Consider the following 12,605-nt stretch of genomic DNA (forward strand, 5'->3'; position numbering starts at 1 on the left):
TTGTGATTATAAAAACAATAAAGGAGTATTAAGGTATGTTCTATTGGGGTATGGGGAGGTATGGGGGAAGGGAGTGCCTCGGTGGGCCCATGCCAAGGCATCCCTTCCCCCTGAAGGACCAGCCACATGATGATATAGTATAGAATAGAGTTCATCTAGGGCATGGGGAGGGGAGCTAAGAGAGTAGATGAGGCAGAGAGAAGGGCAGAGAGAAGGAGAGAGTAGAGAAGTAGAAGCCAGCCATGACCACATGGGGCGGGGGAAGGGAAGGGGGTGCAAGGTAGCAAGAGGCAAGGGAGAGACGTAGGAGTAAGAGAGTAAGAGAGTAAGAGTGTAAGAGAGAGTAAGAGAGGGAGGAGGGGGCAAGCAGCCCTTTTAATAGTGGGCTTCCATGGACTGGGTTTCTGCAGGGACCCCTTGTTCCGCGGGGCGATAAGAGTTTTGGCCTGGTGGGCAAAGAATTCGGCAAGTGACAAACAGAAACAGACACAAGGGAGTGCAGAATCTGAGTGTATTTGCACAAAGTGAAAGTCAGGCTTATATAGTATACAGAAACAGAGCAAATGTCAGGGATCATGTAGGCAGGTAGTGGTCCCATCAAAGTCAGTAAGACCAAACAGCCAGGTGTAAATGATTCCTTCAGAAGAGCAATAGTGCTCTTCCCCGATGGGCTATCTTGGCAGCCCTAAGCAAGTTCTCTTGGTCTGAAGCAGGTAAGCACCAGGAGATCCCATTCTAGCAGCTCCTGGGAATGGTTTGAATTGTAAAGCAAACATTAGTTCAGGAAACTTTTCAACTACTCTCTGGTCTGTAAAGCAATTCTGCCTTGTGTGGCACTGCTCTTAGAGTTTAACTATGTTTATAGATAGCCATAATGCTTGACTTTATCTCTAACTCTGGAGACACCCTGTCTGATAAGGCAGCTTCCCTTGTAAAAATTCCAAGCTAATAACAGCTAGGAAATCAATTAGGATCATTGAAACACTGTGGAGGCCAGGAAACAATGTTAAATCTTAGTTTTAGCTATAACGAAATATTTCTTAGGGCACCTTTATGCCTGTATAAAGAAAGCACGCAGTTCTCTCCACAGACTTTAGCAGAGACCAATCTGGAACACATCTGAGTTAGGAGATGCCAAGATGCCAAGAAATGAACTCCAGGAGCATAGCTAGCTCCCTTTGAAGCTGCACACCTCAAATCCGTGAATAAGCTTTCAGGCCTGACACTCAGAATCCACTGGAGTGGCGAGTGGGTGTGGCAGTGGGCCAGGTCTACCTGGCTGTTGCCAGGTAACTGTAGGGGGGAGCATACTTGGCTGTTGCCAGGTAATTGTGGGGGTGGGGTTTAGACAGAATGCCAACAGTGTGAGCAGATCAGTCTGGCCTCATACGTGTGACCATCCTCCTGCCTCGATTGTAGTGTGTCCAGCCTGTGATAATGTCCTTAGATGCTGGATAAGGGAACGTATTGAGTCACACTCAGAAGCTTTACTTAGAGTTAGGGTTTGTCTGCTTTTGTAGAGTAATACAGGGATTCTCCAGAGAACTGCCTATTACATATTAAGGTGTGTTCAATAAAAGGAACATAAAGTCATATGCAGGCTGGTGGGCTGGCTCAGTGCATGAGGACACTTGTCCTGAAAACCAGATAATGTGAGGTAGATCCCTGGAACCCATGTAAAGGTGAAGCACTCCGCCAAGGCATCCTGTGACCTCCACATATGCTCCATGGTACATATATCATTATATCTTACACACACACCATTAATAAAAAAACGAAATAAAATAAACCTTAAGGAGTCATGTGTGGGCTTTCCTGTGAGCTGTAATGCAGGCTGGGCTACATGGTGACCTGAAGGCCAGCCTGGGCTACAATAAGACCCTATTTCAAAAAAAAAAATCAAAATCAAGAAAATGAAAAAGTGTAAAGGACTTGTGTCCATTTATGAGAACTATGTAAGTACTCCACTGCTATGCCTCAGAAATGTACAATTTTATTTTATTTTTTCAAAGTGGCTGGGATGAGAGATGCTTTGTGTGATCTTAACATGGTTTGGGGGCTTTCATTTCTGTCTTTTTACAAAGTTTTGAAATGGCATGACAGTTACTCACATTAACTGGGGATTCAGGTGAGTTAGCATGTGAAGTGATTCCAAAGCAAAACAAGAGCACAAAACAACCACACATCTGTGAGCCCATGGCCAGCTTCTGAGCGTGGACCCTGGGATTTCATTTTGATGGAACTCAGATGGGAGAGGTAAAGAGAACAAGGAAGAAGCCCGCACAATCACGTCAACACAAGAAATGCTGAATCAGGGCAAAGGAAACTCAAAATCTTATCTAGAAAAAATCTGGCCAGATCCTTTAAGCACCCGCATTTCTCAAATTTCAGTAGCAGAGGGTGGCCATAAAATAACTATGTTTTCTTATCTTATCCGTCGAGTAAGATCCTGTGACTCCTAAGTAGAGAAGATCCTCCAGGCCATTAAGGAAGTCCTCTGGGTATCACTTCTAGCTGTCAGGCTCTCCTGGAAGGTGACTGTCCCCTGCTCTGACCCACTAGGACTGGGTGAAAGGTGACCTAGTATGTGCTTTCATTCTCAGGCCTGGAACAGAAGCTCAAAGCACTGGCCAGCAGCTCCTCCTTTTCTGATGCCAAGAGCCAGAAAGATGCGGAGACCCTAATGGAAGAGGTAGATATTTGCAGAGGGTGTTTTGTGATGAAATGGTTATTTTCAGGGTATTTGTTTTTCAGCCCACTTACCCTGTTTGCAGCTCCTTCCTCCTGACTCAGAACAATTGAGTGGGAGAGCTGAGACTGCCAGCTCCTCCACAGCCGATTGAGGGGTGTGGAAAACTCCTACCACCTAGAACTGTTTACTTGGTTCTAAATAGAATGCTCCAAAATAGATGCATTCTGTAGTGAAATCACAGGCACTTTAACCCTGGCAAGTGATTGAAATCACCAGGTAGCCACTCACAGAAGCTGATCTAGCAATTTAGCTTTGTTGAATCTTGAGATGTTCGTGTTCTTACCTGCAAAATGGAAATACTTAACCATAGAGCTCTCTGATAATACACCATTGTCCAGAAAATGCTACGGTAGCACTAGGAGAAGGAACTCAAAGTGACTGGCATCTCATTCGGCTTGACTAAATAGTCAATAGCAAATGCCTTTTACAGTAGTGGGAAAGTATACCCATAGAGCCATTTTGTTTTCCTCTTTCAGTATAACGTTCAGTAAATTTCAAGGGAACATCCTCAATCTATTATGAAACGGTCTTCGCACCGCATGATTTTGCCCAATGTAAGCTAATGTAAGATTCTGAGCATGTCTTAGGTCTGCTAGCCTAAGTGGGGATGTTCAGCTGTTTAATGTATTATAGCAATTCTCAGCTAACATTGGGCATATTGGGATGCAACTTCATCATGAGTGGAGGCACAGCTAAAGTTCTGAAGATGATGTCACTTTCCATTTTCCTTCAACTGACATCAGAGTCCTCTGAAAACAAGAAAGAGACAAGGTTACAATCAGAAAGAAGCCATGGGGGTGTGGCAAAGAAGGGGAAGGGGTGTGGCAAAGAAGGGGAAGGGGTGCGGCAAAGGAGGGTGTGTGTGTCATGGTGAGGCAAAGGCCTCTGAGGAAGAAAAGAGCTATTTTAGAGGCAAATTTTTTGGAGGAATTTGGATAGGAATGGGAAGGTGCTGCAAGAGGCTTGTGCTATGGTTTGAATGCTGAGAAATCGGCTCATATTGGTTAATACAAGAATAATTCAGGAAGAACGGGCATTTTAATAGTATTTTGAAGGATACAGGAATCTGAGAGAATTTTCTTCACCTAACCTGACTCTCCTGAGAAAGTAGGTATCTCATAAGTCTCCCCAACTTGAGAGTTCAATAGTGGCTCAGTGAAAGCCGGCAGTGTGCAGCCAGCTATAACAATCTAATGTGTATATATACACATTAGATAGATTGTGTGTATGTATATATATGTATATATGTATATATATTTTAGAATAGATTTCCTTTCATGGGAAGACCACTGCAGAAATGACCTTAACACTTTCTGTGAAAAGTGTCTAAGCCTGTTTACGTGGGAACAGAGATCTGAAATCTTTTTGTTTATTTGTTTTTTTCGAGACAGGGTTTCTCTGTATAGCTCTGGCTGTCCTGGAACTCACTCTGTAGACCAGGCTGGCCTTGAACTCAGAAATCCGCCTGCCTCTGCCTCCCAAGTGCTGGGATTAAAGGCATGTGCCACCACTGCCCGACAGAGATCTGAAATCTTACTGCAATGATGTGTGGGTGTAATTTACAGGAAATCACAAAACATACTGTGAGACATTTTCTGTGATGGCACAAAATGTTCAATTAACTAATTCAATGCAAATGATATTTACCAAAATAAAGCCACCAAAAGCATGGCACCAGTTTTTTGTTTTGTTTTGTTTTTGTTTTTTTGGTTGTCTGTGCATGGAACTTGCTTGTCATCATCAGAATCCACAATGTATTAGCATCATTTACTCAAAAACCTAACCTGACTCACATAGAAGAAAAGAGACACATTAATCCAGGAGCAAGCCCAAAGCTTTCATGTGGTGGATACCCAATGCCATGGTAACTCCCTTAGACAAGCTGCACCTCCAGAGAGAAGGACACCGGTGGTATTGACAGATTTCTTAGCGCCCAGGGAAGAGTTCTTGGAGGGGAAGCTTGGCTTCATTTAAATTCTTTCCTGTTGCACTGTCTTCTGGACCCTGAAGCCCCATATTTGATTCAATAATGTTGGCAAAGAGACATTCAGAGTAGATGCTATCTATTTTCACAGGCTGGGAAGAATGCTGCTCCAGAGAGAGCTCAGTGTATTCACTAATGCTTTCAAATGCGCCAGAGGGATGAGGAGTTTGGCTTTCATTTTAGGTGAACCTGTTCCAAGGTGTAGTGAGCTGTGCTGTTGATTAGGGGCCATTGATGCAGAATTTAACTATATTACTGAGACATGAGGGTTACAAACACTATGGCAGAGAAAGAGAAAAGAGAGTTAGAAAAGGGGGGGACTAAATTACACCTTTCCTATGTTTATTTTACACTTTGATTGCTCCTGACTGAACATAGCTAAAAAAGAAATAATTATAAAATTTTAGTTCAAGGTCAAAGCCAGGACTGGAAGAGGCTAGGAACTTAGCATCATTCCTTATTTTTATTCTCAAATACCCTGGGATGCTACATGAATATCAGTTCCAGTTATGAGGAGCAATGTTACTAAATTCTTCTGGGTAATATAAGATATGCCTCTTTAAAAAAAAGCAAACACAGTTCCTATGCATCTTGGTGGATACTGCCTATATACTCGATTCTTTAAAACACTGCCTCATGGCTCTGAGAGAACCTTCTGCAGTCAATACTTATTTTCTTTCTTGTTCCTTGGAGGGGGAGCATTGTCTGAAGTTGTTAACCATCACAAACTTATCAAGCTAGTTTTCTTTGCCATAATTACAAGAGCAAAGGCTAAGTAAGACACATCCTGGCTTTCCCTCTACATTGTGTTGACGGTCTTATTCGTACAGTGTTTCTTCTGTGTATCTGTGTGTGAGCTGAGTGTATGTTTTCAGAACTCTTTCCCTCAAAGATATCCTGAGGTTCCTCTATTCATCCAGCTGTGCCTCGTTCTCTTGAATGCCCTCACGTGACCCTATGATGTGTCCACAGAACAGTTTGAAACTAGACCTTTTGCAAGCGAACTCCTACAAACTGTCATCAGTGTTGGCAGATCTGGAGCAAAGGCCAAAGCCCTGCCATCCCTGTAGCACCTGCATTTTCAAGTGGAAAGAAAAGGTAATGGTGAGATCGGCTGGGATGTGTTGGAATGAGCTTGAGAAGTAGAAGGGTTTAAATGAACATCAAGGCAGAAATATGCGCCATTATTTAAGCCCCAAGTTCTTACTGCAGGTATTAAGATAAATTTACTTTTATTCCTTTTGAGCAACAACTAAAGCGAAATGCAACAGAACACATTCTTTGGAATGAGACTAAATCACTCAACTGAAAAGAAATAAAAAACAAACCTTAAGATTTCTGCTCTCTCTCTTCATACCTTAACTTCAGCTTTACAGTGTTCTACTGCAGAAATTTCTACTAACTTGAAATCTGTGTATCCCTGAAGATCTAAACTGTAAGATTTTTGCATCAGGTTCTTCCTAGCACAGTGGAAACACATCTCTCAGCACACAATCTAACACAGTATGTAATGTGGGTAGAAGTACATTTTAAAGCCCACCACAAACACAAGTGTCTGTGTAGTGCTACACACTCACTGGAAATTGCCTGTAGTCAGTTAAATTGCTTATAGCTAGCTTCATTACTGTTCAGAAGGGGAGACTGTTTGTAAGCAAACATCCAGTGATGAAGGGACAAGATTCTTTCTGAAGAGAGCCATAAGCTCTAAAATGGTCTCTATCATTTTATCAGGGGTGCATTAAACTTGGACTTCCAAAAGTATTGCTACAAATGTTGCTATTAGGCCTAGGCATATAGGTCCAAATAGGAAACATGGGCTACAGAATAGAATAATCATCTCATTCTGAAAATATTTTGTCTTTGGAACAAGAAAACTTAAACACAGAAGGTCTTAGAAATATTTTGATTATGTATGCACCATCCCTATTAAAAAACACATACACAAATCCCAAGGAAATGGCGTACAGAAAACAATGTCTCATGAATATTTATAACACAGTTGTTTAAAATTACTTTCTTTTTATAAAAACCTACTTGAACAGGAGCACTCTCATACTTACGTGAAAATATCTCGGCCTCTTTTGACGAAGAGATTAGAGAAAGCTGAGAGCAAAGCAGCTGCGGGTGGGCAGGACAACCCAAGCTCTTCACCTTCAGGTAACCCAGTGCCCAAAATAATTATGGGCTGTGTCCTATGGGTAAATCACATCTCTATATTTAAATATAATTTCCAAGCGACATTTACCTATATTTATCAAAAAAGAACTTTAACCAATTTCCTCTTGGTTAAGAGTAATGAATTTGTATTTTTGTTTTCAAATGTAGAAAAAAAGAGGAATCACAAAGAGTGCAGTCTGGGAAAATCATTTTATAACATTAGAAGTTATGAATGCACAGGTACACACACATATATGCATACATACATACATACATACATACATACATACATTGCTGAACCCAAATAACTCTACTCAAATCATTCCACACCCGCCCCAATGTTCTGGGTTCCTGAATGAAAGACACACATACACACATCCTTATATTATGACATGCCTTAAACAGCTCAGTGGCTGGGCACTTCCAAACCTCCACATGGCTAACACTCCCCCCTCCAATATTCCTGAATTATTACTTACTAAAACCTATATTCCATCAGGCCCCAGACCTGTAGCCCTCTCAGGCTGAGTTCCCCAAGACCTATATGATGGCTATGTTCTCTGTGCAGCACCTCTCAGGCATGGCCTCTACTACTCTTTCTTGGCATGGTGGCTATATCCCTCTTTCTTCTCTTCCTCTTCCTCTTCCTCCTCCTCCTCTCCCTCTTCCTCCTTCATTCTCAGTCCCTTGCCTGGGCATCCTAAAGTCCCACCTTTGTCTCCCTGCCCAGCCATTGGCTGCTGGCAACTTTATTTACCAATCAAAACCAACTGGGAGCAGGGTCCCTCAGTGTCTTATATGTGGACATGCAGTTTGTCATGAAATTTTGGGGGCCAAATTAACATAATACATGCAGAGTCAGACCAAATCCACAACATACATACATACACATATATATATACACACAAGTCATTGTCCCTCAACTATATACTTTTATCTCATATCTCCTGGTTTTTTTGGGTGTTTTGTTTTATTTTGTTTTTTCAGTTAGAAATGAGCCAGAAAGAATTGTAATAAAACCTAAGGCACTGAGGTCCACAAAATCTATTCAAAAGACACTGGTGAATTTTTTGAGAAACAGTTCCCTAAGCAACAAGGGATGCTGATAAGCATAGACTCCAAATATTCCCTAGCTCTACCTGAATGGCAAGTCTGGTGTGTTTTAAAAAGAAAACTGCAGCTACCAGACACATTACCTAATGATACGGACTATGTTCATGTGGAAAGAAAATAATTTTAAATTATCATAGTTACTATCAGCATGTGAGGAAGTTTTCCTCCAGAATTTTATTTTCTGTGTTACAATCTGGGTTTTAGTTATATAATATGCATAATTTATATACATGTTGGGTATATTTTTACATGTTGCATATATTATAGATATTTATTGAACCAATGACTAGATATTAGGTAAAATTATAAAATTCTTGAGAAAATTTAAACTATGCACCATACTGTTAAACAAAGAATCCTGATTATGTTCATTTTGCCTACTAAGTCACCATGGTCACTGTCATTTATTCCAATACTGCAGGCTCTGGTGTCTCCCAAGCCAGCAACCATCTCTGCAAAGCTTTATACACTTTCCAAGCCAGGCAAGATGATGAGTTGAATTTGGAAAAAGGTAAGACGTGCTCTCCAATACTTTAATTTCTTCTTCATGCTGAGATCCCCTCCTATGAACACACTCCTGTCTTATCAGGACAGTATTAAGTTGTTGCTGGCTGAGGTTGACAGTCATTCTTAGAATACAGGGGTAAACAGGGAGAACAAAACGAAGGCTCACCTAATGACAGATAATCGCCATTTCATGTTTCTGTGTGACGGGCACAGCTGCAAGCCTATCATTTGATTATTATTCACAGATCGCTGAGATGGGCATTATTTATTCCTGTTTTATAGCTGACACACATAAAAGTTAAGTACTTTGACTAAAATCACGACCAGGGGCAGAGAAGGGTCTGAACTTAGGACCCAGTGATCCCCTCAACCATAGTGCTACACTGCGGCAGAATGCTAAAATTGGGAATTCATTGGAGACAGAGCTCTATGGTTTTTTTTTTTTTTTTTTCAGATGGTAGAGTTGCAGAAAAGTGAAGTGATGACTTCCTTAATATAACAGAAAATTCTAGAATCTGAGTCCATTGACGCCCAGATTAATGTTTGTCCCCGATAACTCAGAAAAGAACTGGGAGTCACTCTAAAGGATCAGATCCCTCTGTGTCAGACATATTTCCCAGGGAGGTGTTTTCTGGTGGGTCATATAAACTAATATTCTTAAATAAGTGCAAGTGTCCAGCTTCCATTTGCTTCATGTATCTCTAGTTGCATGTCCAAGCTAAGGCACAGAGGCCTATACATGTACTCATGAAAAGGAATTGGGCCATAAGAGAAAGCTTATGACCTATGTCCAGGGTATGGCATCCAGAACATTGTTTTTTCTTTCTCAAGGCAGGGTTTCTCTGTGTAGCCCTGGCTGTGCTGGAACTCCTTTGTAGACCAGGAAGGCCTTTAACTCAGACATTCACCTGCCTCTGCCTCCAAAGTACTGGGATTAAAGGTGAGCACTACCATTCCTGGCCTCGTTCCTTGTTTCTGTGTGCCAGACAGTGTGTCGAGCATATCATTCAATTATTATCTGCAGAGCACTCTAGGACAGATATTGTCTATTCCTGTTTTATAGCTGAGAAGAATGAGGCACCAAGAATCCAGCATGCTTGCCCTTGTTTAGAGGGGACTAATTACTGCAGGCTAGTTTGATTTCTCCAGGCTATTGCTTTTCCTTTTCTATGAGTGAAAAATATATTTCTCAAAGGCTACTCAAGAACTCAGGCGCCCTGAGTACAAGTTTCAAAGTTTACATTAAACAATTATCTTGCTCATATCAGTTGTGTGTTGGTTGTAAAGCCGATTCTGCTTTATAGTCTAAGTTGTTCTTTTCAATGAAACACACAGCATCAGAGGCTAGGAGAAGCAGACAATAGAATTTCAAGTCATTTGTCTGAATTTGTTTAAATTTCATCAAACAACCTACTGTCGAGAGTAAGTTAGAGAGAGAGAGAGAGAGAGAGAGAGAGAGAGAGGACAAAATCAGAATGATCTCACATGAGAAGAAACAGGAAACCATGGCTGACAGGAAACCAGAGAAGAACAGCGACCATTATCTGTGCCCTCAGAGCAAAGCTGAGCAGGAAAGAGTGAGCAAAAGGCATATGTGACAAGAGTGATGATGAAGACATGCAGATGTTGGATCCTGAAGTGGAATTTCCTACTTTGATGTATGGGAGGCAGCTTGTTAGTCAGCTTTTGAATGCTGAGACAAACCACCTGAAAAAAAATAGCTTATGAGAAGAAATGGTTATTTTGGCTCCTGACTTCCAAGGTTTCAGTTTGTTCATCTGTCTTTCAAGTCTGTGGAGAGGCAGAACCCTTTCCAGCTGAAGGTTGTAACAATGGAGAAAAGCTGTTCAACCCTTGGTAACCAGTAAGCCTGGGGGAGGAGTGGGTGGGGTCAGGGACAAATGATGCCCTTCAAGAGCAAGCCTTTCAATGACTTCCTGCAAATCTTTGAATAGGCCATTCAATAGGAATGCACTAATGAAGTCAGCACCCTTGTTATCCAATTATCTCTTAACAGCACCATCTTCTGCAGTCTAAGCCTTCCACACACAGGCCTTGGAGGGGACACTGTTACAAACAGTAACATGGCCAGAGAAAAAGAATTCTTTCAAGCCTGAGGCTTAACCAAAGTATGCTTACTGGGTGGGCCATGCACCAAGCTTACAGTTACTAAGATCATAGTAATATTTCTCTATCAATACTAGGTCCTCACAAGGACTCCTCTTTGATATTCTGTTGTTGCCCTGTGTCATGGAGATCCTGCAGCTTAGGATCTGCAGGACCCATCCCTTCACATGTTCTAGCAGCTTCTAGATGGAGTAGATACTGGGGTGGGTCACCTCAAAGCCCTGGATTTGGGTAGGTCTGGGTGGTAGCTGAGCTGGTCAGACCACCAGTTCTCTTAAACCCACACTACCAGGGTGAGCTCTCCAGCACTGCCCTGGCTTAGGATAGCTCATCCAGCAAGGGGCAGAGCCAGCTCTCCTGCTTTCATGCCCTCAAGGCCCGCTCACCCACAGCAAACCTGCCCAGGTGATGTGCAGGGCCCACTCTCCCGAGTATTCCAGGCAGTAAGGGGTGGGGATGGGGTGGGTCATCACACACCATACCACCAAACAGCACACAAGTTATGGGGCCAGCTCTCCCATGCTCACAAACTTGGGCCTGGCTCACTCTGCCCCTGCCACCAGGATCAGCTCTACTGTGCTACTCAAGTGAGGTGCAGAACCCGCTCTCACAAATGGTGCAGCTGGTGAGGGATAGCTCACCCTCTCCCACTCTCATTCATCTGGGGCCAGGTCTCTCAGGGGCCAAAGGTCATTTTGTTTGTTTTTTTTTTTCCCTAAAAGGCAATAGAAAATCAGGTAAGAACTGTATTAGGAATTCAGCTTTAATTATTTCCTTAAAATTATCTCCAAATTGATATTTTATTAGTTACCTAAATTAATGGAGGCTAGATTTCTATGTGAAACTTCCAAAAGTTCAGACTACATGCAGATGTGACACAGGGAGTTACCACATTTTTAAGGAAAACTATTAGTAAAAACACACTTCTAATGAACTGTTATTCTAAACTATCATGGTCGCGTATATGTATAACCCTTAAGATATAGACAGCAAGAAAGAGTTTGCTGATAACCTATCCACTGTAGAGTGAGCCAGCCCTGCAAGGCTACAATGATTCTGTTTTTATGCATACTCTTAGCATAGCGCAGCAGTTCATTATTTCACTCTTTTTAAGCATTCTCTGTATTATGGCTGTTTCATGCAAAGTGCTCAATAAACTTTGCTTCACCTGAATCAAGTGCAGAACATGATGTGCAGAACAAGGAGTTCCCCAGACACAGACTACTCTAAAAAAACTCTTAGCAACTCTTACTTGGCATGTATTCAAGCTACACAGAACCATCTGTCTAACTCAGTGTGCATCCTCACAGGAGACATTGTGACCATCCATGAGAAGAAAGAAGAAGGATGGTGGTTCGGCTCTTTAAAGGGGAAGAAAGGCCATTTTCCTGCGGCCTATGTGGAGGAGCTCCCTCCAAAGGCTGGAAACACAGCTACACACGCGTAAAACAAGAATGGACGCACAGAATGGCCTCACATGTTCTGTAAACAATGTGGTGCAAAAAAAAAAAAAAAGAGGAAGTTATCCTCTTTGCAAATTTTCTTATGCAGCAGGTGGTAGAGACCTACCTGCATTTCACAGTGCTCTCCGTACATGGAGTTATTAACTTCAAACAGTTAAATAAAATACAGTTGGATTGAATGAGACAAAAAGTTTATGGGTTCCTAGACTTTTTAAAATCTAAAACCCTAGAGATGGTCTACCCGTGACAAAGAGGAGACAGTCATTCAAATTGCTTGAAGTCATATCATAATCTGTAAGCACACAAGAAATAAAATTTAGGTGCCTTTTTATCTCTAGCTTTGGGTGGCAACTAGACAATACAGCAGGACTCTTAAGGGGTCAAGCAAAGCCTGGAAAATCAGAAAGAACACAGACCAAAGTCAAAGTTAACAATGACAAGCAAACAAGATTCACAAGTTGGAAAGCAGAATAAAGGATCCAAGTCAGGCCCCAAAGCCCGC

The 12,605-nt window shown here is 41.9% G+C and overlaps 1 protein-coding gene and 1 long non-coding RNA gene across 2 annotated transcripts in view; one reads left to right on the top strand and one right to left on the bottom strand.

Moving 5' to 3' along the window:
* Nucleotides 1-12,293, top strand: part of Nostrin (nitric oxide synthase trafficking) — a 61,380-nt gene extending 49,087 nt beyond the window's left edge. Inside the window, exons 12-16 of the mRNA XM_031370516.1 lie at nt 2,604-2,692; nt 5,709-5,834; nt 6,779-6,893; nt 8,428-8,517; nt 11,951-12,293. Of these exons, the coding sequence (XP_031226376.1) occupies nt 2,604-2,692; nt 5,709-5,834; nt 6,779-6,893; nt 8,428-8,517; nt 11,951-12,087 (557 nt within the window). The 3' untranslated portion in view covers nt 12,088-12,293. The remainder of the gene's footprint in view (nt 1-2,603; nt 2,693-5,708; nt 5,835-6,778; nt 6,894-8,427; nt 8,518-11,950) is intronic.
* Nucleotides 1,526-3,238, bottom strand: LOC116090265. The gene is made up of 2 exons (XR_004118627.1): nt 2,764-3,238; nt 1,526-2,680 (listed from the first exon to the last, which is right to left on the bottom strand). It is a non-coding gene; the product is annotated as an uncharacterized LOC116090265 (long non-coding RNA).
* Nucleotides 12,294-12,605: the final 312 nt, after the last annotated feature.

Source organism: Mastomys coucha, unplaced genomic scaffold, assembly GCF_008632895.1.
Source record: "Mastomys coucha isolate ucsf_1 unplaced genomic scaffold, UCSF_Mcou_1 pScaffold15, whole genome shotgun sequence".
NCBI lineage: Eukaryota > Metazoa > Chordata > Mammalia > Rodentia > Muridae > Mastomys > Mastomys coucha.